This window comes from Exophiala mesophila (assembly GCF_000836275.1).
Source record: "Exophiala mesophila strain CBS 40295 unplaced genomic scaffold supercont1.3, whole genome shotgun sequence".
NCBI classification, from domain to species: Eukaryota; Fungi; Ascomycota; class Eurotiomycetes; order Chaetothyriales; family Herpotrichiellaceae; genus Exophiala; species Exophiala mesophila.
The window spans coordinates 1,434,549-1,461,545 of record NW_015622506.1 but is presented as its reverse complement, the minus strand read 5'-3'; the positions used below and the strand labels follow the sequence as shown (position 1 = coordinate 1,461,545).

Below are 26,997 nucleotides of genomic sequence, written 5' to 3'. Positions count from 1 at the left end.
CCATCACCACGGTCAATAGTCTTCTATTGCCATCAAGGTCGTTGCCACCAGCTATTCTAACTTTCATCTTCAATACGGTTTTTAATCTTAGCCAGGGTCTCGTCGATGCGTTGATTGTCTGAAAATTGTTGAGCCACCTTGGAATGCATTCACAGACACAACAAACCATGTCAATTCTCGATAATTCACCACACAAACCAAGTCTTCTCCCTCGATCTCCCGAGATGAACGATCTGAACGATATGAACGACATACAAAACGAAGATTTCACGGTATTCAGGAGCTTGAGGCCGGTTATCACGATCGAATCACATCTCGAGACCACTACTTCAAACCACCTCGGAACTGAGAATTCCCCCTCCCCCCCCTTGAGGAGTAACAACAAACATGTGCTCACCAACCACCTCTCAATGCCAACAGGCGAGTGAGTGGTGGGAATTCCTCTTTTGGAGAGACCCAATGTCAGCTGTCCCTTGGCCAGGTGTGATCTCATGCACACCTGATACGGAGTAGATCGAGTGGAAATATCCCTGGCACTCAAATCACCCCATGAATGAATGGACCTTACCAGTGGAGGACGGTACGAGGCGGGATCATGCCCGATGATGGTCTGGACTTGATGAATGGAAAGACACACCCCACAAACCTAGGTCCCTGGACCAATCGCCCGAGGCGCCCCAGAGATGTCCTCCGCTTTTTGGTCAATAGGGCGAAAAACCCATCGGTTCCGCTGGCCTGTATGCATTCTCCTGAGGGGCAATTCCAGTCAAGTGTCGTTTGCAAGCATGGGCCCATCCGTCCAGTTAGTCGCCCGCCGGCGGGCGGCCGTCCCTTGGAGACAGACATCACCAGAAAGACATCCAGTCCCACTGAACAAATGAAGAAAAAGCACAGGACAACTTAGGAACCAACTGGGAACATTGGACTCTGGGACACACCTAACAAGACCCATGATGGAATTCACAGGTTGGCCCTGGGTATTGTCCATCATCTCCGCTTCCAAGACAGCCCTAAGACTTGGAGGCGTCCGCTAGGGGCTCTATACCCATGTCATGCCTTACTCCGTACTGCGCAGACCCGCCACAGTTGGCTGGGTGTTGAGTTGCATGACAGAAGCACCACTCAAGCCCCAATTGCCGTGTCTGTCGTGGTGCTTCGGCTGCTTGATGATCCCTTCTTCGACATTGACTTTCTTGGCCTTTGACAGAGGTTTGAAGATCAAACTTCGGGTGAGTTCCGACGGAGGTGATGATACAGTATTGATGATATTACAGATGATATTACAGATGATGGCAATGATGGCAATGATACTGTTGTCGACGATCTCCAAAGGTCAACTTCGGCGACAACAAGTTAGGGGACGACGACTACTAACTGGCTAGTCTGAAAGAGAAAAAAAAGAGACATGCTGCATGTTGGCTGAATCATCCATCCAAGGTTGTCTAATTCGACTGGACTGGGCTGGCTTACTTTGCCATCCAACTGGGCCAGCCCACTTTGTCAAAGTTGGCTTCCGAGACCACCGCTGATCTCTCTTTCATCAAACAATACCCTGTACTCTGTAATGTTCACCCTTGCTTGCCATGTTTTCCCACCTCATCAATACCCCAGACTCCACCGGATCCTTACCGCTCAACTCTGGGGTCTGCTCGAGCGCTTTTGGCGCCCTTACGCCCTCTAGACTCCGGGGGCCAGAAAGTTGAGCTCTTTGATTATTGGATAACCGCCCCCACGAAGACTGGATCCATTTTTCACAACTTGGCCGTGCTGGAGCACGCCTTGCGGAATGGCTTGTGGATGGGTCGTGTTGGTGTTGGTTCCCCATTTCCATATCCATTTCCATTTCCATCATCCTTCCAAGCCAACCCAACGGCCACCACCCACCCTACCACCCTACCACCCTGCTTATCTCTTCGGGATCATGCAGGTTCTAAAAGCGAACCCATGGCAAAAAGCCTTGTCCTTCCCCATCCCACCTTTGGCTTTGGACGCTCTGGTCACCGTACATGGCCGGTATTCTAGTGTACCGCCACCTTGTCCTGGCCCCATTTATTTTCTTCGTACCAGGTATCTGAGGTTAATTAGGTTACTAACGGATGTGTACACATGTGTGCTTTTTCAGCAAAAGTAGGTACAGTACTGTAGGATTGGGTGATGGTCCTCTTCGAGCATAAAGTCTACTCGACTTCCCTCTTGAATCAACTGGGCTCCTCTTTGATCTCTCCCCTTTTCAACTCGGTGGACCGTCTGTGCCTCCCCGTTGTCAATCCATTATCACATCAACATCCTTGATCACACCCCCTTCCTCCTCCTCAATTGTGCTGTGTGCCACAGCAACCAGACATTCATCATGGCCACTCACTCTCCCGTCGAAAAGGATCACAACATCGATCAGCTTGAAAGCGCCGATGAAGCCAAAATATCGATCCAAGGCTCCGATGGCGAAGTCGATGAGCGATTGACCTACTTTACTCCAGAAGAGCAGAAGAAGATCATTCGTCGCATCGATACTCGATTGGTCTTGACTCTGGGCTTCTTATACTGCGTTTCTTTGATGGATCGAACCAATATGGGTATTGCCGTCGTTGCCGGCATGGGTGTTGATCTCGTCCTTACTGGCAACCGATACTCCATTATTGTCCTTGTCTTCTTCATTACCTATGTCTTGCTGCAACCCCCCGCGACCGTCGTTCTGCGCAAAGTCGGTCCTCGCATCTTCTTGCCAAGCATTGTTGTGCTCTGGGGATTGACCATGATTGCTTTTGGTTTTATCAAGAACTGGTGGGATCTCATTTACTTGAGATTGATTCTCGGTGTTTTTGAGGCTGGTTTCTTCCCTGGTAAGTAATTATCCAATTTTTTGATTTCCTCCGGTTTAACCGATGTTTCTAGGATGTGCCTATCTCCTCAGCTGTTGGTATCCCCGCTACGAGCTACAGAAGCGCAACGCCGTTTTCTACCTGATTGGATCCATGGCCTCTGCCTTTTCCGGTATTCTCGCCTACGGTTTCTCCCAACTCAAGAACCACGGAAGTGGCCCTGTCTGGTGGGGACAGCATTATGGACCAACCCCCACCAACCCCGACGCACCATCTGGTATTCTACCTGGTATTGCCGGCTGGAGATGGATTTTCATCCTGCAGGGAGTCATTACCTGCGTTCTCGGCCTGGGATCTCTGTTGTTGATTGTCGATTTCCCCGAATTGTCCGTCAACACTTTTGGATTGAAATTCCTCAACCAGCGAGAAGCCGACTTTATCGTGGCGCGCATCGAAGCCGATCGTCAAGATGTGGTTCTGGAGCAATTCAACATCTGGAAATATCTGAAGCATGCACTCGATCTCAAGGTCTGGGCTTTTGCTGCTCTGTTCGGCTTGACCACCACCAACACGTACGCCATTGCCTATTTTTTGCCCATCATTTTGAACGTCGGTATGGGATTCAACGTCGCTGCTTCGCAGTGCTTGATTGCTCCTCCCTACGTTCTCGCAGCTATTGTCATGTACGCATTTGCCTGGGCGGGTGATAAATACCATCTGCGAAGCCCCTTTATTTTGGCCAACGGCGCTCTCCTCCTGATCGGTAAGTACATGAATCTCTCGCGCACGCGCACGCAATATTTTTATTTTATTTTCTCTTCTCTTCTTTTTTTGCTGACCCAAGATGCCCGATTCTAGGTCTCCCTCTCCTCGGCTATCTCGACAACGTGGGCGTTCGATACTTTGGTGTATTCCTCGCAACCACCGCATGCAATGCAAACGTTCCTTGCGTTTTGACATGGCAAGCCAACAACATCCGAGGCCAATGGAAGCGAGCACTCTGTTCGGCGACTTTGGTCGGAGCCGGTGGCATCGGTGGCATCATCGGCAGCACCGTGTTCCGTGAGCAAGACAAGCCTGAATACCATCCAGGTATTCTCACCTGCATGATCTCCAGCGGCCTTATCATCCTCATTACCTTGGCTCTGGACTACAAGTTCTGGCGCGCAAACAAGCGAGTCGCGGCCGGTGGAAAGCCGATCGAAGGACTCGAGGGATTCACGTACACGTACTAGTTTTGAGTGACGCTCTATGGATGTCTGGCTGTCTGGCCGTCTTTCTTGCTGCGAGACCCTCTCGTCTGGACGCTTGTTGTTTCCAGTTTTCTGGTTCAACGTATGTATGTATGTACCTATCTCGAGGTAGCCTAGTTGGATTCGCAGTGGGAAACAAAAACACCACCATGTGGATTTGGCGATGCTTCTATAATACGAAAGAAATTCCTCATAATCATCTCACACTCTTGAATTTCTCTATCAATGACGGATGTGTCGTCTTGATTCTGGCCCCCAGCCTGAACACCTGCCTACACAGACATGAACCCTGTAAGGATCGTCCAGCGTGATCGATCAACCGGACCTTTGGACCCTGAATCGCGAATGTATGACCATCCCATGAGTAGACAACCCTGAAGAAATGCCACGTGGAAGTCGGATTGGACCGAATTTGTATGTATGTACTAGGTACTTCATATGTCGACCTACCTGGTCGTGTATGTATTGTATTATTGTCAATGCAGGGACCGACCTCAGCATTCATCCATGTACGAGTATGTCAGAAGGATGTCAGTATGTCAATATGTACGTACAAGGACATTGTGTCGTTCTGGGTAGATGGACTAAAGAGTCGAGACTGTGAAACAATCAAAAAATGAATTGATCAGATGAGCGCACTGTGTGCCAACGGAGCCGCCTTGCCACATTCCAAGGCCATACGAACAGCAAAGCACGCACTCGCACTCGCACTCGCACCGCACCAGCGCACCATACCATGTTCTGGAGTTCTTCACTATTCGAGCACTGCACTGCACTGCACTACACTACACTACACGCACGGTCAAGGTCAGGCGTGCAATAAAAAAGCCATATGCCGACCCCAGACGCCGACATGATTAGGTACTTTTAGTGCCCCACGTTCCAAGCCTTCAAATATTGGTGGCACTGAATGGTCGACGAAAGGACACTCTCCACTACTTACTCCGTAAGTTTACTTTTCAGAATCCCCCCTGCCACCAGGCTACCATGCCATCCATGCCATCCATGCCACCATGGTCCTCGCCTAATGCCTAATGAAGCTGCCTTTCCCCACCAAAAGTTGTTGTCTAGTCCTGCATAGTCTCCGCAGCCGCCGCCCAGTGTCACACAAACACATCACAAGGCGTTACTTGTATACATACAGCTAGTCTCTACTCCGTACTGGACATTGTCAGGCCGGTGGCCTGCCGGTGGGTGTCCAACCCAACCCGACCCGACTCGGCCTGCCTTTCCTTTCCTTTCCTTGCTTTTGCCTCCTCAGTTCCACCGTCCACCGTGTCCGTCCCCAGCTCTCCCACTCCCATTCTCCATTCTCCATTCCCCCATCTTGTAACTAATCTCTAATCAGCATCTTCTCCGCTGTGTGTCGGCATCAGTCGAATCGAATCGACTCGACTCTCGAAGTTCGACTATTCGTACGTCTTTGGCATGGCATGCATGGGCTGATTGCAGTTCAGTCGCGTGTTCTCGAAAAAGAAATGGCCGGTCACGCTGGCATGACTGGTTCGTACATGGATGGAGTTTGTTTGGTCCTCTTTGGATGTGCGTGCCCTGGCAGCCTGGGTTGCAGCCTGTTGCCTGTCGTGTTGTTGAAGTTGCATTATTCATCCGTCTCATCTCATCTCATCTCGTCCAGGGATGACGGACGACTTTGGTTTTTTCGACCGAACACGTCGCGGTTCATCATTCATGCTTGCTTTCATGGACATACACGTGGTATAGTGCGGGTATCCCTGATGATGCCAGCTATAGGTACGATAGTCTCCTCCGATACAGGCCTGTAGTCAGCTATGCATAAATGCATAAATTCTTAGACATCTGCGCACCGCATATCTCGCTATCTATCTCTCCTATCTCTGGGTACCTACGGAGTACGGAGTATTAGTTAATCTAGGCCCAACCCACCTCTATCCAGGCCTATCAGATGAAGAGTCGCCAACAACAACACCAACACTCCTTCTCACCTTCCCATCCCCCCTCCATTCTTTCAACATCTACATAGATGATAGAACACAAACCCTCAATCCTTCATTTTTTGCATGACGTCGATTTTGGTAATTGCTTACCGAAGCCAATCCTTTGGCGTGGTTCTTAGCACTCGTCATGAAATTCTTGTTTCTGTAAACCGAAAAACCTTGACTTGCGAACACGAACAATGCTTGGGTTGTCTTGAGTTGATGCTTGCTACCGAGTACGGAGTACTGTCCTGTGAGAAAGAAGAAAGAAGAGCTTTCCCCGGTCAAAGCACCCCTGTTCCCCCTCGTCTTCCCCCGTTCCCACCATTGATTAGGCGGGGTCGCCTGTATTCTTGGCCTTGGCCTTGGGCGCCGGGGGCACCGCCAGTGGATCGGCCTTTCGGTCCAAATCGATCGCCACGGCCCATTCACTTTCGATCACCGATTGCATTCATGCGTACAGAGTGCACTGCACCGTTCAAGCATTCGTTGCATTCTCGTATGTACCATCGCTAGCAAGAGGCAACAAGCATGATGGCAGGTCAGTGAGTCCAGTCTTAATTTTTGCCAAGGGTTTTACTCCATGTCAAGGCCCATGAGGTTGTCCAGCGTTGGATCGCCACCCATGTCTACTCCGTCAAGCCATCATCATGCCCTATCTAAATTGGTTTCTGCATCCAACTCAATTCATCCGTGCGAGTGTCGGTGCCCAGGCCGACGGTTTCACTGTGTCTCCATTATTAGCTGTCAAGATTCAAGTGAATGATGAATGATGTACATATACTAAACAGAGCCTAGTACTCATGACGCTGTGACTCCCGTAACTAACTAACCTGTTGTCGGCTACTGAACTGATGATCGCCCATCCCGACACTGGTGTAACAACCCGACCAAACTTTGATTCGGGAAGACTTTACAAGAAGAAGCTTGCTGTTCTTCTAGACACTTGTTGACACTTGTTTTGTTTACCTCGGCTTGAGGTCCAATCAGGGCTGGTCAATCATGGCAATGGCCTGATCGGTTCCAACTTTTGTTTGTTCCAGAAATGTGTTCCTGTCAGTTGATGAATCTATCTTGGAACAGATAATAGGTTTGGTCACGCAATCTCCCACTACAAATATACATCACTGTACACTAGGTTCAAAATCCTAGAACCTTACCGAGTCCCATATTCATATGTACGAAGCCGTAGTAGAGATGTACATTTAATCTCTCTAATCTGGTCGAGACTCCCGTCTTAGTGGGACTTTCAAGTGGATGGATAGATCATTGATGATGAGATGAACCCCCATGTTTTCTTCTCCACAAACCATCATCCTGCTTTAGGCCTAAGCCATGCCCTCTACCCATGAATCCATGATGCAGTCAGCGGCAGCCAGCGGCCACTCCGAAACGGTGCATATGCATTCATGTACGTGCGCAGGATATACGAACAGACCTGGTTCAATGAGGCTTGCTCTTCCCCGCACGTACATCGGTGTCATGGCCGAGGCGTTCGTTCAAATCTGGAGTGTACATATATGGATTGTAGGTAAACTTGAAGCCTCGGTATCTAGGTCGACTTCCACATGTGGCAGTGGTGACCGAGATGCATCAACATCCCAAAGCAGGAAAGGCTGTACTCCGTATTATTACAGGACATGGCTGAACCTGGTCAATACATCTACGGAGTATGTAGGTATGTATGTTGATATCTATCCAGGGGTGTCACAGCCTCGAGAGAATCATGACCCCAACGGATTACCTCGGAATGTTTGAGGCTTTCATTCTCGGCGGCGTCAAAACGTTGAGCCTACGCAGATATCTGCGTTCAACTAGTCCTCAAGATCTTTGACTTTCTTTCTCCATCGAGTCATCTACCTCATTATCGTGGCGCAACGATAAAGGCTCGGAACCTCGAAACACCTTGAACGAAGCGGCCAAAAAGAGGAGAATTCTCGGTGTTGGGATTGTCGAGCAAGGCTACAGCACTTCCTCAAGCCAACCGAGGGACCAGACCGCGATAGAGCCCAGCCTTTGGAAACACCTCCTCAAACATGTGAACAACGAAGCGACAGCTATTTGTTGCATAGAGCATGCTATGACAAGGGAGAGCCTGCATCCTCCTTGATCCTCGTGTCCGATAATTGCGTGTCGACGCTTTCATCAGCTCGATTATTTCAAATCGTTCCATGAGATGAGCCTCGTGTAAATGTGCCGAGGTGTATAATTCAAGATTCGGAGTTTGGTCGGTTCGAGCATCCTCAACTGCGCAAGTTCGCAAAGGGATGGTTCTCTTTGTGAGAACATGACTGTTGTCCCCAACACCAAGAAGGTCGAGCTAGCCGATCAGAACAGGCATCTTGGTCGAGAACGGGTTGACAGAACCTCAATCGCAGGAGCATGAAATGCCATTGCGGCACCAGCCATTGATGAGCCCTCTTCTGGGCAATTCAATCGAGTCGCATGATGTTGTCATGAGCCGAACCTTCCCACATCGCCTTGCACGCCGTTGTATATCGTCATATCAGACACACGCGATTGTGATGAACTTTGTCAGCCTTCTCTGATGGACCGCATCTGGTCTGTCAATAAAGTGGCGTTTGGGCTTCATGATCCTGGCTGAAGAGTGGGTGGCCTGTTGGTGCGTGATGACAACATATTGGTAGGTGAAACTGGGCGTTCTTCTGAGTCGGCCACACTGGGTGTTGAATCACTTCGCTCAGAGTCTTTCGATCCACCCACATTGCGGATATATGTCGCTTTCTCCGTCTGTCCCGCCTGCCATGACCAAACCGTGCTTCCCGAGCCCATCGGCCTCGCAGAGTTCATGCCCGATAGTCCGGAGACTGGTGTCCGGATACTGTCGACGCCAGCGTCCAACTCAAATACTGACCTTTGGTGCGCTGACTTCTCTGGCAGCTCGACTCGTATTTCTGAATTACCAGACATCTCCAGACGTTCACGTCCGTACTTCTCGATCGGCTCAACCATTCCACCTTCCACAGAAGCTGTCACGCTTGTACCAGACGTGGGATTCGGAGGATATGGCGTCGCGTATTCCCGCACCGCTCTTTTTCGACGCCACCGAAGAATGAAAATAGCCAGGCCCATAAGCAGTAAAGCAAGGCAGATTGCTATGCCAGCTGCGATTCCAATTATAGCGCCGGTGTTTCTCGACAAGTCTCTTCCTCCAGCCGGTATGCCCACTGCCGCTTGGGTCGTGCTTGGTTCTGATACGATCGTGGTGGTGTAGACCACATATTTTGTGGTTTCGACCCCGTTAGTAGGGTTGCTCTCGATGATGGCGGACTCGGTCACAAGCACAATGGTGCTCTGGCTGAGATCGCCGTTTCCACGAGCGGATGAGATGCTGGTGGCGGTTGCGTCACTTTGTTGGAACGAAGATACCACGTCTCCGGTCGCAACTGCGCCCAAGGAAGTAGGCGAGACTGGGTCTGAGGATGGGAACGCGGAGTCTGCTGCGCTCGCGTCGATGCTGGTGGGAGAGCTGGTCGAGACTGAGACGATTGATAATTCCGTAAGGGTCGTGGTGTTGGTCGCAGCTTCCGACTGCCGCTTCCATAATCGGTGGAAGTCCATCTTTTCAAGTTGAACCGACTGGAGCTTGAGAGATGGAAAGCCGCGTGGCCTATTTACTTCACTTGCTAGAGAGTGAAGGTAAGTTTCTCAGAATGAGGGCCATGGTCGACACGAAGCCATGAGGATGTCCGCACTTTGGAGGAAGAGAGACCGCGTCACACAGTGTTTGACCCTGGTTCTGCCGCATTGAATGGAGTCAAGAGCTAACGGGTTTGTGGGTTAGCGGGTCAAGAACAAAAGGCACGATTGCGAGAAATGGTATGGATGTCTTAGAATTCTTCCCAAATTGGTAAGGGTCGTTTTCTGGGCCGAATCCTCTTTCGATATTATCATATCTTTCAATGATGGACCCATGGCAGTCCAGATTTCGAATGTCCATGGTGAAGCCATCTGCAAGACTTACCCTCTCCTCTTCCTATGGCCTGTACTGCATGCAATATGTCTAGTTTCTTTGATTGACTGGCAGTGATTGCAAACCTGGAACTGAGTTGACAGGTCTACGGAGTAGTGTTGGGGATTGTCGACGCTAGGATTGTGGAGCTGCGTAATCTCGGGCTCGGTTAGCATTGGGCAATCAAATTTCGAGATCCCATATAAACCTCGACAGGGAAATAAAATCGACGAGTCATTCTTGTGTATGTTGCCATGATGATGCTGATGTCGATCATGCCTGGTCTATCCAGCAAGTGATGAACCCTGGTATAATTCACATGTAGATGAAGAGTGTTGTTGAACTCGTTGAGAATTGTATCGAGATGCCAAGACTCATGAATCCAAATTTGGAATAGTTCTTCTTAATATAGACTAGTGCATTTTCCTCCACAACGGCCAAAACGGCACATCATATCACGTGATCTTTCGTCGTATCTGAACATCCAGAACTGGACCTCGCGTCTTCTCCAGAAGCTCTCAATAACTCGTCCATGCCATACGCTGGCCCTTTGACACAAAAGGGAAGTGAATGCGATGCACAAAAAGAGGTAAGGGAGCCTCATGAAGCTCATCAATCCTGCTATCAAGTCCATGATGATAATAACTGCGACATGGACAACAATAATGCCCCTGCATCATCTAGACATCAGGCTCCTATCTCCAACCAGCCTCATCTCATGCACGTGACACAACATCTCTACACTAACAAATCACCCAGCCAGCCAGCAAGAACACGAGCAAAGAACATAAGATCTGACGTTTCTGATTGCGCAGATATCGCCCCTCGTGCCTCTCCCAACGGGGTTTTTCGTCACATACGGGGTAATGCATTCTACAATGGGGTAATAATATCGACACCTTGCCCAGGTAGTGAACCGTGCGCACGACACAAGCACCAACCATGGATCACAACCAAGGTTTATGAAGCACAAACCGTTGGCTGATTTGCCTGTCACAACTTGTTTATTGACGATATGAAAAGCTTCTTAACGAGTTCGAGATCGAAGAACCTAGACCATCGGCCCTCGACCCTTGGCGGAGATTCATAGCAACCATGGTGGCGAGACAAAGGTAAGGCATCTTTTGGTGTCGTTTTTCTTTCTCCTCTCACCTTCGAGATTAATCCCCTCGAAAAGACTTTACGACGCATGGAATTCCAACGGTGATTATCCGTTCCTCGAGAGGACGGCAAGGCGACGGACGGTATGGCACGGGGCTGGGATTGGGGCTACACGCTCATTATTGTGCTTTGCTTTTTATCGATTACTGCTACAGCATTGACAGCGGTAGAAGAGGAGATTCCAGAATGCTCGGTAGGTGGTTCATTTCAATGACATGGGCAAGCTAACTCGACAAAAAAGACCAGCAGATGTCTAAGTCGATTCTCCGACCCTCCTTCACCAGCGAACCAGACGATTTTCGACAGCTTCTGTCGATCAGTCGTCTTTGACGACCAGCTAGATAGGTGTCTCTATGCATCATGCACCATCAGAGAAGCATTAGGTGAATTGCCATTGGCTGTTCCATTCACATTTTTTCTCCTTTTCTAACCAAGAATTCCCATCCACAGCAACCAAGAACGTCATCGCCAGGAGCTGCGAAATGCCCGTTCGAAACGGTGGAACAACAACCAGAGTCATCTGCTCCACCTTCGGCGTCATAGCCTTAATCTCCGTTGCCATCAGACTAACCACTCAATGGACACGCGAATCTCGATTCGGCGTCGACGACTGTCTCATTGCCATCGCCTTCATCGCCTCGATACCCACCATCGCGATAGCCTTCCGCACCACAGAACTCGGCGTCGGAAAGGATATCTGGATCGTATATGCAAATGCAACTGAAATCCTCAAGCTTTGGTATGTCGGCATAATCACCTATTTACCTGTCGTCGTCATCACACGCATGTCAATCTATGTGTTCTATCTACGAATCTTCTCTGCGAGTACGACGTTTCGCCGTTGGGTATACGTGTTGATGATACTCAACGTACTTGCGGCAGTTTTGTTTGTCTTTCTAGGCATATTTCAATGTCGACCTATTTCGTACGCGTGGACATTGTGGGATGGTCAACACCGAGGAAAATGTTTGAATGTGCGGGCTTTGGGGGTGTCTTCGGGGTTTGTTAATGTTGTTTTCGACTTTGTTACTTTGGTTCTCCCGATGCCTATTCTGTTGAATTTGAATATGCGCATCGGTCGCAAGATTCAGGTTATTGCCATGTTTTGTGTGGGAGCCTTGTGAGTCTTTACCCCTGTTCTTCTCTTCCAGACAGCACATCCCTAGAGCTAACAGATCATCATTCATACAGCGTCGGTATCGTCAGCACACTCCGAGTCACCAGTTTGTTTTCATTCTGGAACACTCGAAACTTCACCTGTAAGTCTGTGTCCGAATTCTCTCTCTCTCTCTCTCTCCCTCTCCCTCTTCAAATCCCCCCTCTCTAACCACTCTACCATCCTCTCCTTTCTAGGGGACTACAACCCTGTTCTCTACTACTCAGGCCTCGAAATCTACGTCGGCATAATCTGTGCCTGTATGCCCGCCATGCGACAACTGGTTGAAAAAGGGTCACGGAAACTATTTTCCGAAAAGCGAGCCATTCTCTGTTTCGGCACCACCCCGAACAACACCACTTCCCCCTCCTCGCCTTCCAAAAACAACAAAAACAACAAAAACAAAAACTCCAATCGTCATTCACGCCAGGAGGCTCACGACTCATATCTACGACCTAGACCGTCAGTCAAAATAGAGATTCTTGAAACTCGCGAAGTTCGCGTCACGAGTGAGTATCGAACACTAGAGGAGCAATTGTCGCAACAGTCGGATGGGATTGCGCCGAGTAATTGGCAGACTTTGTCGACGTTTTCATCTTGTTCTTCACCTCCGGTTTTCCGTACTCCAGCAGAGGGAGGAGGAGGAGGAGGCACTGAGTTGGATATGGAGCTTGATTTCATCACTGCTCACCCTGATGTAGAGAAATCACCAGTTGTTGCACGTCAGGATTCGGTTAGTCCTTCGACGTCACCGCATAGAGGGTTTAAGGCACCAGATTGAGTCCACTCGAGCTGGACAATGTCCACATATATTTCATCAGAAGGGCTGTCCTTGTGTACGAGACATTGCCCTCACTGAAAGGTTTGTATGAACAACAAATCATGGATCACCCTTCTAAAGCCCTGAAGGGAATATCCACCAGACATCAAGTTGTGGATCTTTCTACGTTGAGACGGGAGTCAAATTCGAGGTGGATTCCGAGCCACGGAATTTTCAACTTCTAAAAGACATCTTCATACCACCTCGTCGGATGTATATATACTAACTCAAACATATCGACACCGACACCCCTCTCTATCTGAATGATTAATTCCAACAGTGTGCCGAGGAAATACACCATGAGGGGCGCAACTCTGTACAGACAGTCTGAGATGGCTCCAAAGAGCGACAGCGATATTCGAGTCCATACCTCTTACAGCCTTGTGTCCTGACCAAATGGCAGACCCATCTGGTTCATCAAGCCGTTATGAGGGACACGTATCTGGCTTTTGAACTCAGACTTCTTCCTATTGGAATGCATTACATAAGCCTTCAGGGACTGTTTCGGTTCTCCGATGTTGTCGTCTATCTTGGGTTCGTCTCTCAGTGATTGACTGAAGCCGAGCTCGCTGGCAAGATGAATGTTAGCGACAGGATCTTTTCCAGGGCGATATTGATGGGTTTCCTTACTAGCCAACTCAGGAGACACAGCAGAGTTTCTCCGAGAAATGGGACTATCCTTTTCTCTGCAATCTTCCAGTTTTCCGCGCTTCTTCTTTGTTTTGTCGGAATCTCCCTTGAGCTTGGTTCGATACTCCTGGTCCTTGCTCTTTCTTCTGGGTGTTGCTGGAGCTTCAACGTCGGATCTCTCCTTTCGCATCTTGGTCTTTTGACACGATTTCTCAGCTGTATCTGCACAATCACGTAGACCCTCACCTCTTCGCGTACATGATGGCTCTCGGACCTGGTTCGATTGTGGTTGCTTTTGCTTCCAATGTGCAGCCCGGGCAGGAACAAGAACGTCTCGAACATACTTCTTTGCAGAGTCGGACAAGGTGAGTTGAGAACCTGGTAACGGTGTGGTCGAAGTCTCTCCTCGCACCACTTTTGGTGAGGACTTGCGAGATGTACATAGACCCTTCTTTCTCTGTGCATTACACCTATCCGGAGTAGAATCTTTACGCTGTTGCTTTGCGAGGTCACTCTTTCTCTTTGAAGCTGAATAACCTTTTTCTCTAGGAATTGATTTCGAACTCGATGCATCTCCACTTCTAGATGGCATTTGGATATTTTCGTTTCGTTTTCCGTGCTCTTTCTGCTTTTCTGAAGTGAGAGGCGCCATCTGCGTTTGAGCTTGCTTGTCCTGGTCTAGGAGGCTCGATCCAGACAATTTTGGTGGCTTCTGGCTCGCTTGCATCAAGGCGATGCCAATAGCACCAGTGTCGTTGATTACTTGAGTTAGCAACTCAGATGTGCTTCGTGGGTACGTCACATTTGCTTTTCGAGCAAGCTCAGTCTTGATGCGAGCTGTTGCGTTGGGATATCGTTTCACTGGAACATCTTCGACTGCGGTCTTTGCACTTATAAGGCTTTGATCTCTTGAAAGACTGTTTTCCGGTGAGAGTGCAAGTACATTCGGTTGTTCTTCCCGGTCTTTATTGACCTTGCACGTTGGTGAAGAATTCGGTGGCAGGACATGTCGTGAGGGCATCTGACCACTCGACAAGGGTTGAGAAACTCCAGCAGCAGCTTTGGGGTCGACGGCTCCCCTAAATGGACTACCACTTGGTTTTACCTGCCCTTGGATAATACTTGTCGCACTAGAAGACATAGGTTCGGCATCGGAGTTGGAGTCAGAATCTGACGAAATGGAGAACGCTTTCAACGAAGTCTTTAGTGTTTTGAGTTGGTTTGCCTCGACATTCGACACATGAGTTTCGTTCTCCTTGACCTTATCCGTAGAATGGCTCTTTGCGCGGAGGGCTCTGTTGAACGAGGGTGCCTTTTTGGAGTGCTTTTTGATTCTCTTCGTTAATCTCTCTTCAGTATCAGGGCTTTCACTAGGCAACCTATGCGGAGAATGGCTTGATTCATCCCGTTCTGATAGTTGAGATGCTTTTCTCTTTTCTGCTGACGAGCGCGTCAATCTATCGTGGTGCTTGTTGGCCAAAGGCGAACAATGAGATGCCTCGTACTCGCTGAACCGATCGTACTCTTCGTCTTTGTAAAGGAAATCCAAGTCACCGCCTGGAATATACTCCTCAATGGTCATAGCATCCGAATCTTGATCAGAGTGCTTGGAGGAATCAGGTATATCCCATATTGAATCGTCTAGAACAGACTCGCCCCGGGGCTTCTGTCGACGCGTAGAAGGGATATGCTTTTTGGGAGTTGGATCTCTGGGTTCAGAAGCAGACAAATCTGGATGTTCAGTAGCATCAATAGGGCTCTCAGAATTGGAAAGCGGAGGGGTCAAGGTATCCATGAGATGGTCGTGCTTTCCTCGCTGCGTCTTTGAGGAGTGGTTTGGGATGCTGGGTATCTGTGCGAGCCACTTCCTGGTGGAATTCTCCTTGGATGCTGTCTGCGAATCCCTCTTTCTCTGACTTTGGGTGCCCAGAGCATCTGCGTTGGTGCCTTGGGACGAATTGTCATCGCCAGTGAGGTCGACAACAAATGGAGTCGGTCTCTTGTGGCAACTAGGGTCTTTTGGTTCGGTAGGCTTCTGCACCGACCTGCTCTGCTGGTTTCTCTTTGGACGTTTCCGACTTTTGTACTTCTTTCGATTCTTGTATGTCTTTCTCAAATTTCTCCCCAACTTCTTCAAGAATCTCGGTCTCTTCAGCTTCTCTGCGAGTAAAGCTTGTGCAAGCCTCCCTTTTGCATCAGTACTGGTGAAACAGAAATTTAGGCCGTAGTGGATGCATTGGCCTAACCACCAAGGAAACGGTTTGTCGTCTTCTGTACGATAATCATCATGACGATCGAGAAGTCGTTGCCTTAGCTGGGTCTTTCTGGCCCTCGATACGAAGACTGTTGTGTCGTCGGTGGGGATTCCAACCTCGAGCCCATCAGGAGACGCCCAACGGAACCGTGAAGGGGCAGCAAGGGATTCCATGACTCGCTGAGGGGAAATAGATTCAGTTCCTTCAACGCAAACACGGTCGAGGATTTGTAAAAGGTAGGACCGACGGAGGTTTGGGGAAGGCCGGCGAGGCCTTGATGCAGGAGTAGAAGTCATCGTGACTGAATAAGTTCAAACACAGTAGAGAGGAGATGGAATCTACACTTGGGAGACACTGCCAACTTCAGGATTGAGTCTTTTTGTGGCCCGATGAAGGAGCGAGGAGAGCGTGAAAAAGTTGGTAGATCAGGAGAGGAAGAAGGGAGTTAATTGAGCAGGAGAGATGGTTCTCAAGTCTATCTGCACAAGTCAACCGCAGGTTGGTAGATGAGCGGCAAGGTGAGGTGCAAACGGGGTTGAAGATCAGCTCAGACAAACAGATGAATTGCGAGTCAGCCACGAAGGAAAGAAGGAAATGGGGAAACGCAACGATGAAGGTGCGGATGAGTATCAAAGGACGGAAAGACCAACTAGATATCAGTCAGCCTTGTATGCCTTTATGAGAGTGTCGTTCACAAATTTCTTCATACAGAAGAGACATTAAATGAATGGTAGATGACGGATCTTCATTTTGACACTGCATCTCAGTCCATCTCATTTCCTCCTCTGAAGTCCCCTAAGCACTCATTTTGAGCTCAAGGCCATATTGATCTGCTGCATAGCTCTTAACGAGTGCATTTCACCCATGTCAGGCCACGCAACAGCAAAAGCCCTCATCAGCTCTCATTCACATCAATCCTTCTCATGTTGTTGACACTTTGTAATCCCACTCCAACTGTGTCTTTCCACCAAGGTTTTGACTAGTAACGAGGAGACGCAAAAGCTCGTGCGTAGGAAGGAGTGCTTGACCCAAGAAGGGCTGCCCTCATATCTTTGGCCTTCTTCGATACTGCCGGCATGATTCTCAGAGCGGGGTCTCTTGGATCGCGTTCTGCCATGGTCATGTACAACCCTTCGATCTTTTGAATTAACGAGCTCAGAAGTTGCGGTGCGTGTTGAGCAAGGTCAATCATCTCTGAATCCTGTGTATTTGGTTAGTACATGGACATGCGCAGAGGTTTTTGCCACTTACCGTCAGATCAACAGCGTTGAAAGCTGCCAAAATCCACTCCAGACGTTGTGCGATGTTGGTGTTCAGTGAGTTACCAATTGTGACAGCAATGGAAAAGGCAATCAGTGGTGACACATCAGTTTCCAGGTACTCAGGGGTAAAGCGGATGAACAATCGGTCAAAAAGCTCAGATTGCTGACTTGACTGGAGCCATCTGACCGAGGCTTCCTCATAACGTCCATCATCCAAGAGCTGAGAAATCTCCTCTATCTCAATCTCTTCACGAGACTTTGGCTTCTGTGGTGGCTGTCCAACGCCTTGCAGCGGGGATGCACTCGCGCGTGCTGTTGAAACTTGGCGGGACCCAGACGCAACCATGTCGTCACCCAGTAACGCAATCTGACGGCGATCCTTCAAGATCTGATTCTGGAATGCCAGCTGAGTGTCAGACAATTGCTGGAGCGTCTGCGCCATGCTTTGCATCACCTGACTCAGCTTTTCCAGTCTGACCGTATCTTGTTGCTTTTCATGCTCAAATCGCTGGATTTCATTTCGGAGACGCGCTTCAACATCCAAAGCCGCTTTCTCGGCGGCCTCAACTGCGAGTGTCCGGAATGATGGCATGATCTCTTTTTGTACAAGACCGACCAATTGATGTTCGGTTTGCTTTGACACTTTCTGTGAAACAGTATCTATCAAATTTCGTGTGACCTGCGGACTTTGCAAAGCACTGCTCACGGCCGCTTGGAGTTGTGAACTGAGCTCTCTGGGAAGCGCTGAGTGCATTGATTTCGTCACAGCATCGCCAACTGACGTTGTCACTGCCTGAACCGTCAACCCAGTGATTGCTGGGACCACTACTTGCTGCATTTGTGAAGCCAAAATCCGAGATAAGCTCTTCTCCACGTTAGTGGTCAATGTAGAAGACACCAATCGAAGAATTGCCTCTTGACGAGCCGCAGATGATGAATCTTGAACGAGGCGATCGTTCTGGATGTTGGTATACAGTGTGCCAAGTTCCTTTCGGAACTCAGCAGACACGCCACGTTCAATCTTCTTCAACTCCTTGTCAAGCCAATCTCCTGAGATACCAACCGAAACAGCTTCTGACTTTAATGCAGACTCGGTTGCCGCTGAGGGCGCAGAAACGGGTGGGGCGATCGCATGCTCACCGTTGGCACTCGTGGAAGCATCCTTTGCAGTGGCCGCATCGAAAGCAGATGGTGGCTGAGCATTCTTCGAAGGCGAGGCGTTCCTGGAAGTTGGCTTCTCGGACGCGAGGGCTGCCGCGGCGGCGGCCGCTGCCTTCTTCTTGCTCTTCTTACTTTCCTTGACTGGGGGGACATCTCCATTGACGGGCTCTGGTGCAGAGATTGGTGCCGGTGGCGCACCGTTCGTTGCCGACTGAGACGGTGCGTCTTTAGTTGTTTCTTCCTCCGTAAATGGAGCCTCAACAGTAGCAGCAACAGCAGCCTTCTTCGACTTCTTTTTCGTCGATTTTGCTGGGGCTTGCAACTGGGCATCCGACACTGGACTCTTAGGCCGTGGGGGCTCCTCAATGACACTGCCCAATCGGAGTTCTTTTAGACTGATGAGGCCTTCCTTGTTCGCATCAATGCCATGAATGACTTTGCTGTCAGCTGACAAACCAAGATCTTCCTTGATGATGTTGATGCACGTCACACCCTTCGAGTGAACGACATACAATTCGAACAATGGAGCGTCAACGTCGACGGCTTTCTGAGCCTCGGTCGATCGGTGCACAGGAAGCAACTCCACGCTTCGTAATTGTCCTCTGCCGGCAAAGGATAGTTCACGAATGCCACTCATACATGCCGTCGATTCTGGTTGTGGTAATTCTGGATCCTTCATTGCAATACGGTTGACGAAGGCCGCTTGTGTCAAGGCTCCGCTCAAGGTGTATCGTGGGGCAGACAGATGGATGAAGAAAATCGAGTTCCGAGTCGGATGACCCACAACAATGATTCCGCTGTTAGCATGATAATTGACGCTGCAAATGCCATCGGTTTCGTTCTCATGAGGGAAGTTGATCTCCTGAACCGCTTTTCCCAGAGCGATATCCCACAGTTGTAAGGTGTGATTCTGTCGAAGGCCGACCAGCACATAGCGCAGCGGGCCGCCACGTATATAGGGACGAACCTTGTCGACAAAGTGAACCGAGGTAGGCCAAGACTTTTCTGACGGAGACGCAGTCGACAGCGACAAGAGTGGCATGTCAACAGTCAAAGCGGCCCGACCACCGGCATCAGCTTCCTCGATCAACTTTCGGATGTCCCAGAAGCGTAGTCTGCCAGTCTTGTCAAGCGACACGATCAGACTATCATCTTCACTGAAGCTAAAGTCTTTCCCAGCCTTCCCAGTGGAGATTTGCAATGACCGTTCTTGAAAGAAGGTGTCCACATCCACGCGGCGATTGTCTTGGGTGATGCCATATCTTGGAGACATTGCAGTTGCTGGCCAGATGAGATGGATAGCTTTGCCGCGACCAATAGCAAAGAATTCGGGATGACGCGAACTTCGTTTGGCACGGGTCTTGAGTACGCCCCCAGCAGTGTTTTCATCAGCTGGTGGATAAGGGGGGAAGATCAAACTTTGAGAATCAAGATTGTTCTTTTCAAATAGGTCATTGCCATCTTTGTTGATGGTGGCATAGTAGACGGCGCCACTGACACCAGTTCCCAGGATTCCATGATCAGTTGCATGTGGGTCAGTAGGTGTTTCCAATGGGGCAGTGGAGCATAAAGCAACATTGAAAATGCGATCGTGGGAGTTCTTGAAAACCTGACGGTCGCTTCCGTCATCCTGTCGAATGATGCGCATGCCGCCGTTCTTGACCAGCGCATATGTGATATACTTTGTGGTCGCGGCAGCAAGAGATCGGTCCAATTGATCAAACTCTTTCTTGAGTCGTGATATCTCCATGACGCCATCATCACGGATGCTGATGGTGGACGGCTCCAAGTTCAGAGTGATGGAAACGAAAGGTTTGATGGGAAAATTGTACACTGGAACCACTCTCGATTCGGCCTCGGGTGAGTCGTCTCCATCGTCCGCGTCCTCCCATTCATCGCCAGCGCCACTGGTTGGGTCATTGAGTTGCTCTGGACCTTGATCTGACGGATTTTGATCGTTACTGGCGGAACTGGAATTGTTTGCAGCATCTTCAACGATCGGCTGAACGTCAGTTTTGTTGAACCCAGAGTCTTTGGCGCTTTCTTTGACAGGCTTTTCAGAATTTTCTTCCGGTCCTGGTGCAGAGACAGAAGGTTCTCTCGACAGCGTAGTCTGCCTATTAATGGAAGACAGACGCGGGGTGAGGATCTTTCGCATTGCAATGTGTTCGGGGGTAGCCATGACGGGGGAGCCAGCCCAGGGTTGTTCAGCAGAGGACTCAACACTAGGTTGAGGTACGTCAGGATCTAGTGGTAGAGGTGTGGAGGCAGGAGCCTTAACGTTGGGAGTTTGAGATCGCGAGGCTTGCAAGGCCTCAAATGGATTGGTGTAGGTGAAGAGTGGCTTTTTGGGGACAGATGTCGTGTTTTCGGGCTTCGGTTCTTCAGATGTGGGGATTGGCTCTTGTTGAGATTCTAAAAAGCGTAAAGCCAGGTCGGCACTGCCTGGAGTAGCAGATTCGGCTTTGACCTGACTTGCTGCTGATCGAGTTCTCTCGACCGAGCCTTGTCGTGCAGACGCACCGGCAGAGGAGTGATTTGAAGTGGCCCTGTTTAGGAGCTTGAGCAAGGCATCTTGAGAAGGATCTCGGCCGTAGTGGGAACCAGAAGCCAGGCCACCGCCGCCCTGATCCTCGAGCTGGGAAGGGGCATGAGGCTGGGGTCTTGTCAAAGTTGAGGTGGCAGCGGGAGAAGGGCTCATGAACTTTGACAACAGATCAGAAGCAGTGACAGAGGGCGTTCTTCCAGCAGCCTGCCATGAGTTATCATTTCCCTGTTCTTGAATATTTGGCTGAGAAGGTTGTGGAGCAGTTGTGGAAGCAGATGAAGTTGGTTGGGCAGGAGTTGCAGAGGAGCCAAAGTTCAACAGGCTGAGCAGAGACTGAGCATTGGTTGAAGCCCCGGGGTGGGCCATGGAGGGCTGGGAATTGATTACCGCCGCATTGATCGGAGATGTCAATGGTGGAGGGCTGGATGGAAGGCCAGCAGGCGTCTGGGAGTATGACTGACTGGCATAGGAAGTAGATCGGATAGGTTGGGATGGAGGGGCGGGAGAATCACGAGGCTTTGGCTTCAGGTTGGCAAAAAGAGCTTGCAGATCATTGGAGGACATTTTCAGTCAGGACCGTCGATAGGCAAAAGCAGGAATCGAGTTTGCTGAAGTCAAGCGCAGGTGCGGCAGAGAAGAAAAGCAAGGCAGCAAGGGCTCGAACCCAAGGATGTTACACCTGGGGGAAAGAGTGCACTGCAGCCGCGCGGAAAGAGTGGCAGCACAGAATGAAGTGCGAATGCTCAAGAGACGATACAAGGATGATCGGGGGAGGATGTGGTCGACACAAAAGTGAGTGAGCAGATGAGAATGAAGGGAGAGGAAATAATGGACAAGTGTAGCAGTATTATTGAAGTTGGCCTGGCTGTAAAAATCATTGACGTTTAGGTTACGCAGGACCATCAGTTGGAGAACAGCGAAATGAGAAACCAATCATGATCCAGTGCCGGACATTATGCGGACGTAGCTACAGTGGATTAGTACCTACTTATTAGGCTATGCAGCAACTAAAGTGGACGGGGTTCGTTTGGGGCCTCTTTGCTTCTCTACGAAATCCAGATCGAAGGAGGGAGGTGAGCCGACTACAGAAGAGTAAAGCAGCGTTACGCAAGATCAGCAATTACGCATAGCCTATAGGCCAGGATTCTAGGTACCTAGGTACCTAAGGTATGCTTAACACATTCCAATGGCGGCATTCTAGGCTGTGGTGAAAGATGCCGAGGAGCTGCATACACTGCATTAGGTATCTGGGCACCTGAATCGCTATCGTCTTTAAGAAATCCAACAACTTATCCTTCTTGTGCGCCTGTGCTTTTAGGCCAACAACCGACATTCTCCTTCTTAACAACCTGCAACTGATTGTATGTTTTACCATTTACAGACAAACATGAGATTCATATGAACAACTACCGGCATCATCCCATCTATTGCAAGGCATACATCTCCATCACTACCGGACCACATTAACCACCAACTTGATTACATCACATACACACCAAGCAAGCCTTCCCGCACGTTGCCAATTCAACTGCACTCAACTCGAAAGTCTGCTCAGCACAACTGGCAATGATGTATTGCCTACGCAGGTACGTGTGCAAATCCTTTCCACCTCGATAGATGGCGAGTCTAATCTGTTGTGTTGCACAGTTATCTTCCCCTCCTCCTCCTTCCGCTTCCATTGTCGCTGTCGCCGATTCACCTGATGCTGTTGCTGGGTATGACCTATATCCTCAATCGCCCTTGCATCTACTGTTCCCTGTTACTCATCATCCTCTTCGCCTCGTCATGTCACTGGTCGAATCGCTGTTTTGTCGATTTCTCCGGCATTGACAATTCATCCGCACCCCATGACACTTCGCCCATGTCGTGGTTGGTTCCTAGGCTGTACACCGCGAGTGTTAGATCACAGTCTGCGCCGACAAATGCGGATCCGAGCGTTCCCACAGGCGATATGAGTGCCTTCATGTCAGAAATTGTCAACACCACCATTGCTGGGCTGGCGGGCGCTGTCAAGGATTCTGCTGTGGTAGTGCTGGACGAGGTCAGACAGAGAGTGGCGGGAAGCAACACCTCATCAATACCGGGCGAGTTTGGCGTCGGCACACAATGGTTGCGCAATCTTCTGGGTCGGTCTGAATGGACCTTGCCCTGTGTCAATATCAAAATCGTCCTGTGACGTTCTAGTCCCGCCCAATCAGTTATAGGTCAAGGACAATTGATCTAACTTAAGAGTCAATCACAAATCTCAAGGCCTCATTTGCCTCTCATAGTCTTTTTGTGCCGGGTTTTGTACCAGTGAGATGGCCATGGTACCATGGCCAGTAGATGCCATTAAAAGTCCCTCAATATGTAGTTCTAGTCTAACCAGCGTGTCCCGCTGCTGAGAGTCGGTGCCCAAAGACACCCAGGGACACAAGAGTAATAAACATTGGATTCACCATAGCTTGATGGCACCGAGTTCGTCTCTAACTTTGTCCTTTGGACTTTCCAGCTGCAAGATGGAGTCCTTCCGTTAATAAAATGGCCGACATGAATACACATTTCAAGACGCCAAACGCTGCGTAATTTTCGTCAAGCTCTGCGCCACCGCCTGGGTTGTTATGGGCAAAATGTTGTCCATGTCACAAAGAGCCAAGCGCCGTGTTCCAAGATCAGTTCATGTCCCCACCCTTGTCCCTAATATAAACATGTCACTCCACGAGCCGGGTACGAGTCGTGTTGTTTCCAGCCTTGCGACTCGGCACAATATGCCGCTAATGGATTGTTTCAGGCGCAGAGACGATAAATCATTGGATCGGCCAATCGTCTTCTGTAATGGATGACCAGAAGACAAATAACGCGACCACACTCAGTACTGTGAAGAGCGATGCGAACATGGCGCCATTGATCTTGCCGTCGGTGGGGTTGCAGATATGGACAGACACCACATATTGAAATATTTGGCCAATGGCGAATAGCAGCGCTGCCGCGACCAGATAGACCATCGGTTTCCTTTCGCCAAGGATCCTCAGGACTAGAATGGCCTCGAGGACGAAGAACAAGAAGAAGAAGACCAGGGGAACCAGTTGGTAGAGCACATAGAGCGCGATGTTGTGATGCGGGTCTTCCAAGGAGTCGTCCCAATAACCAGTCCAGCTAAATGCCGTATCGAGTGCGATGTAACCAGTTCCAACGAAGAAGGCGACTGCGCTTCCTCCAATCAGTGCCATCGACAGGGGAGTGCCATCATCGAGTAGTTGATAGCCGACGGCGGCGTTCATCAGGAGGAGCCATGATGTTGCAGTGATTGCAGCGAGGTGGACGGCGGTGAAGCCTTTGCGGACATCGTTGTCCAAAGGGAAACCTCCCTGTGTGAAAATTTCGCATATCTCGATTATGAGAAAGCCGAATAGAAACAATTGCATCTCTCTTCGTCCGACGGCAGCTGCTTTGCGGTTGGCCCGCCATAGGAGGAAGAGTGTGACGAGGATGCCGATGAAAGCAAAGAGGATGGAACCCAAATTGGCCAGGTTTCTTCCACCACTCAGGCCAATGCCTAATAGGGCACATCCTCCATATGCTGCGTTTGGAGGTTGGTTGTTTGCTGTGAGGATCTAGAAGCTGTTAAAGAGGTGATCGGTGAAGGGTCGATCGATTTGTCCAAGACGTACATTACATATTGGAAGTGTCGAATCGCGACAAAAGTCCTGTTGGCAAACTAGTTAGATGCGCGCGTCAGTTGCAGGGAGCTCGTCTCTTCTCACCTGGAATTTGCCAAACTGTGTAGAACCCATCCTGAGAGCTTTACGAAGGCTCGTGGAGTGCGATGAAGCGAGTGTGGTCTAGCAGCGGTGTGTCGTGTCAAGATCGGAGCAAGGGTAGCTTGTGAAACAGCATGGAATGGGCGTCGAGGGGCGCAGACGGCGTGATGGAGCGAAGGCGACGAGCAGAGGGAGGATGGGCAATGTGCGCAGGTGCAGGTTCGGGAGTCGCTGATAGAAGCAAGGAATAAACAGGTGTCGAGCTGGCCCCAGCGTAGGCGAGTATGCAGCGGCGAGTCAATGCTATCTTTGGAGGAATTGTCTTGGGTTGGACGAGGAAACTGGAAGGTGATGGACGGGCTAAAAGGGACTGCGGTGGTAGGATTGGCTGTGGAAGCTGCAGGGAATAAAGTTGGCAGGGAGACTTGGTGAGATGGGATCGGGGGAGGCACTACTGGAGGATCCAAGACTTGGAATTGGTGCAAAGTGCAGCTGCACGGCACTACGGAGTACTTCAGTGCTACTGGCTGCGCCCGAAGGACCGCTGGGGCATCTCCATCGGCCTACCCAGTGGCGTTGCGGAGCTGCTATGCACTGCAGCGCTGGGCAGTGACGTGGTTAGTGGCCAGGTGTTGAAGGCCGGCAGTTAAGCAATTGATTGTAAGGAAGGTGGCTCTGAACATCCGGTATTGGGCATGCGAAGAGGGGATGGCAAGGAAGGAGCGAGACCCAGAGCCAGAACCAGTGGAAGGTGTCAGAAGCTAGGGAGCGTACGGAGTAAGTGACTCGGTTAGAGGAAACACGAAGAGAGCATAACACCCTAGGGTCACGTTTGACTACAACTATGCCCAACACGCGCTTTATTTCTCACAGTCCCTCCAATAATGCCAGAAATTGAACCTGACAAGCAGAAAACAGAAGCATGCAGGATGCAGGAACACTTGGTTCCACTACTGCCACCATGATTACACCACTTGCTGCTGAGGCGCAACCCTAAGAGCCTCTCAGGAGGGGTTGAGCTTGACCTGCAGGGCCGTTGGCTCAGAAAGGAACCCATCTGCAATATGTCATGGCCAACTTCGCAGGCGTGCTGCTTTTCAGGTTCGTAAGAGACTACGGCACATTAAATTAAGACACGATAAACGCCCAAGGTGTCTCAACGACTTCAGCATCAAAAACGGGCTCGAGCTAAAGAGCTGAGAGAAGTGATGAAGAAGATTTGGTGGGTTACCTTTAAGATTGGATGTGGAAGATCCGATGAATTGAGACGCTCTGGGGTTTTGGATTTTTGCTTGTCGCCACATGTTACGGGCCGTCCAAGAGTCTACGGTTGTGGCGGCGGGAAATTGTTGTGGTGCGGATAAAATGTCCTGGACTGTCACTGTTTCAAGTTCCCAGTCAGCAACATCCGACTTGACAGCTGAGGTGCTACAATACTACTATTGGATACCTAGAGTTACCTATATTTTAACTATGGTGACTGCCTAAGGACCTGAAGTGCGTGATAGCCGGCCTTGCCACGTTTTGAAGATCTTGAAGGGAGGCTGCGACCAGCAAGACCCATGACGCATCTTGCACGTGTGCACCCATAAAATGATCTGCATCTGCCGGCAGGAACAACAATTGACCGTTCAGCATCGAGTCGCAGCCATTCGTATATTGATTCAGATGCCATACAGCAACACGACCCGCATTGCTCGCCTCGAATTTCCAATAGAAACCTGCAGACCCGCATCTGTCCATCGCTTATATGGTCCGCTGACGTTTTGCTGGAGCCAGCAAGGTTGTATAACCTAGCCGCCGCCCACAAAAATGGACAAGGCAAAGACATTACTGCATTTTCATGGCAAACAGAATCTCTTAACCCCTTTACCATGTCTAATGCTATGGCTGTGACGAGAGCACATATGACTGCAGAGGACAAAATTCAAGTATCCCATCCAGTCATAATATTTCAAGCCCAATATGCTTTCCTAGAGACAGTTTTGAGGTCAATCAAAATGATCCATTCAAGATTCACCTCTGGCCATGATGAAATGTCAGACAACGGAACATAGATCATTTTGATGGCTTCACATTGGCACTGCCGTCGCGAATGATTTCTCAGTATACTCCAATCGCTGGCTTGCATATGTAGTGAGGATTTGTGATCACGTGAACAGTCGCCATGTGACCTGTACTCTAACAAGCGACTCTTCAAACCCAAGCGACAATGACACTCGTAAATTTATTTCTTACTGGTAAGCAGAACGCCGATCGTCGAC

At 49.8% G+C, this 26,997-nt stretch overlaps 7 protein-coding genes across 7 annotated transcripts; 3 read left to right on the top strand and 4 right to left on the bottom strand.

Moving 5' to 3' along the window:
• Nucleotides 1–2,553: 2,553 nt before the first annotated feature.
• Nucleotides 2,554–4,054, top strand: PV10_04144 (uncharacterized protein; the record flags this gene model as incomplete). Its single annotated transcript, XM_016368666.1, has 3 exons — nt 2,554–2,840; nt 2,893–3,582; nt 3,678–4,054. Coding segments are annotated over 3 exons (1,354 nt in total), but the record flags the coding sequence as incomplete, so codon positions are not given.
• Nucleotides 4,055–7,542: 3,488 nt separating this feature from the next.
• PV10_04143 (uncharacterized protein) lies at nt 7,543–9,742 on the bottom strand. The gene has a single exon (XM_016368665.1). It carries the CDS (start codon nt 9,607–9,609, stop codon nt 8,617–8,619), a length of 993 nt encoding a protein of 330 aa, XP_016224453.1. The 5' UTR covers nt 9,610–9,742; the 3' UTR covers nt 7,543–8,616.
• Nucleotides 9,743–11,246: 1,504 nt separating this feature from the next.
• On the top strand, nt 11,247–13,651 carry PV10_04142 (uncharacterized protein; the record flags this gene model as incomplete). The annotated part of the gene is made up of 5 exons (XM_016368664.1): nt 11,247–11,354; nt 11,403–11,544; nt 11,612–12,281; nt 12,353–12,420; nt 12,515–13,651. 5 exons carry the CDS (start codon nt 11,247–11,249, stop codon nt 13,096–13,098), a joined length of 1,572 nt encoding a protein of 523 aa, XP_016224452.1. The 3' UTR covers nt 13,099–13,651.
• PV10_04141 (uncharacterized protein) lies at nt 13,386–16,318 on the bottom strand (the record flags this gene model as incomplete). Its single annotated transcript, XM_016368663.1, has 2 exons — nt 13,386–13,706; nt 13,768–16,318. 2 exons carry the CDS (start codon nt 16,316–16,318, stop codon nt 13,681–13,683), a joined length of 2,577 nt encoding a protein of 858 aa, XP_016224451.1. The 3' UTR covers nt 13,386–13,680.
• Nucleotides 16,319–17,001: 683 nt separating this feature from the next.
• On the bottom strand, nt 17,002–21,557 carry PV10_04140 (uncharacterized protein; the record flags this gene model as incomplete). The annotated part of the gene is made up of 2 exons (XM_016368662.1): nt 17,002–17,223; nt 17,274–21,557. The coding sequence occupies 2 exons, from the start codon at nt 21,555–21,557 to the stop codon at nt 17,002–17,004; spliced, it is 4,506 nt and encodes a 1,501-aa protein (XP_016224450.1).
• A 759-nt stretch (nt 21,558–22,316) lies between these two features.
• On the top strand, nt 22,317–23,169 carry PV10_04139 (uncharacterized protein; the record flags this gene model as incomplete). The annotated part of the gene is made up of 2 exons (XM_016368661.1): nt 22,317–22,579; nt 22,641–23,169. The coding sequence occupies exons 1-2, from the start codon at nt 22,560–22,562 to the stop codon at nt 23,167–23,169; spliced, it is 549 nt and encodes a 182-aa protein (XP_016224449.1). The 5' UTR covers nt 22,317–22,559.
• Nucleotides 23,170–23,273: 104 nt separating this feature from the next.
• PV10_04138 (uncharacterized protein) lies at nt 23,274–25,093 on the bottom strand. Its single transcript, XM_016368660.1, has 3 exons — nt 24,737–25,093; nt 24,644–24,679; nt 23,274–24,586 (listed from the first exon to the last, which is right to left on the bottom strand). Exons 1-3 carry the CDS (start codon nt 24,764–24,766, stop codon nt 23,780–23,782), a joined length of 873 nt encoding a protein of 290 aa, XP_016224448.1. The 5' UTR covers nt 24,767–25,093; the 3' UTR covers nt 23,274–23,779.
• Between the last annotated feature and the right edge of the window lie 1,904 nt (nt 25,094–26,997).

Excerpts from the sequence above, each read along its gene's own strand:
- PV10_04143 (XM_016368665.1), bottom strand. The coding sequence starts at position 9,609 with ATGGACTTCCACCGATTATGGAAGCGGCAGTCGGAAGCTGCGACCAAC.
- PV10_04138 (XM_016368660.1), bottom strand. The coding sequence starts at position 24,766 with ATGGGTTCTACACAGTTTGGCAAATTCCAG. Across the intron at positions 24,680-24,736 it reads CACAGTTTGGCAAATTCCAG|GACTTTTGTCGCGATTCGAC; the intron begins GTGAGAAGAGAC and ends GTTTGCCAACAG. Across the intron at positions 24,587-24,643 it reads CGACACTTCCAATATGTAAT|ATCCTCACAGCAAACAACCA; the intron begins GTACGTCTTGGA and ends AACAGCTTCTAG.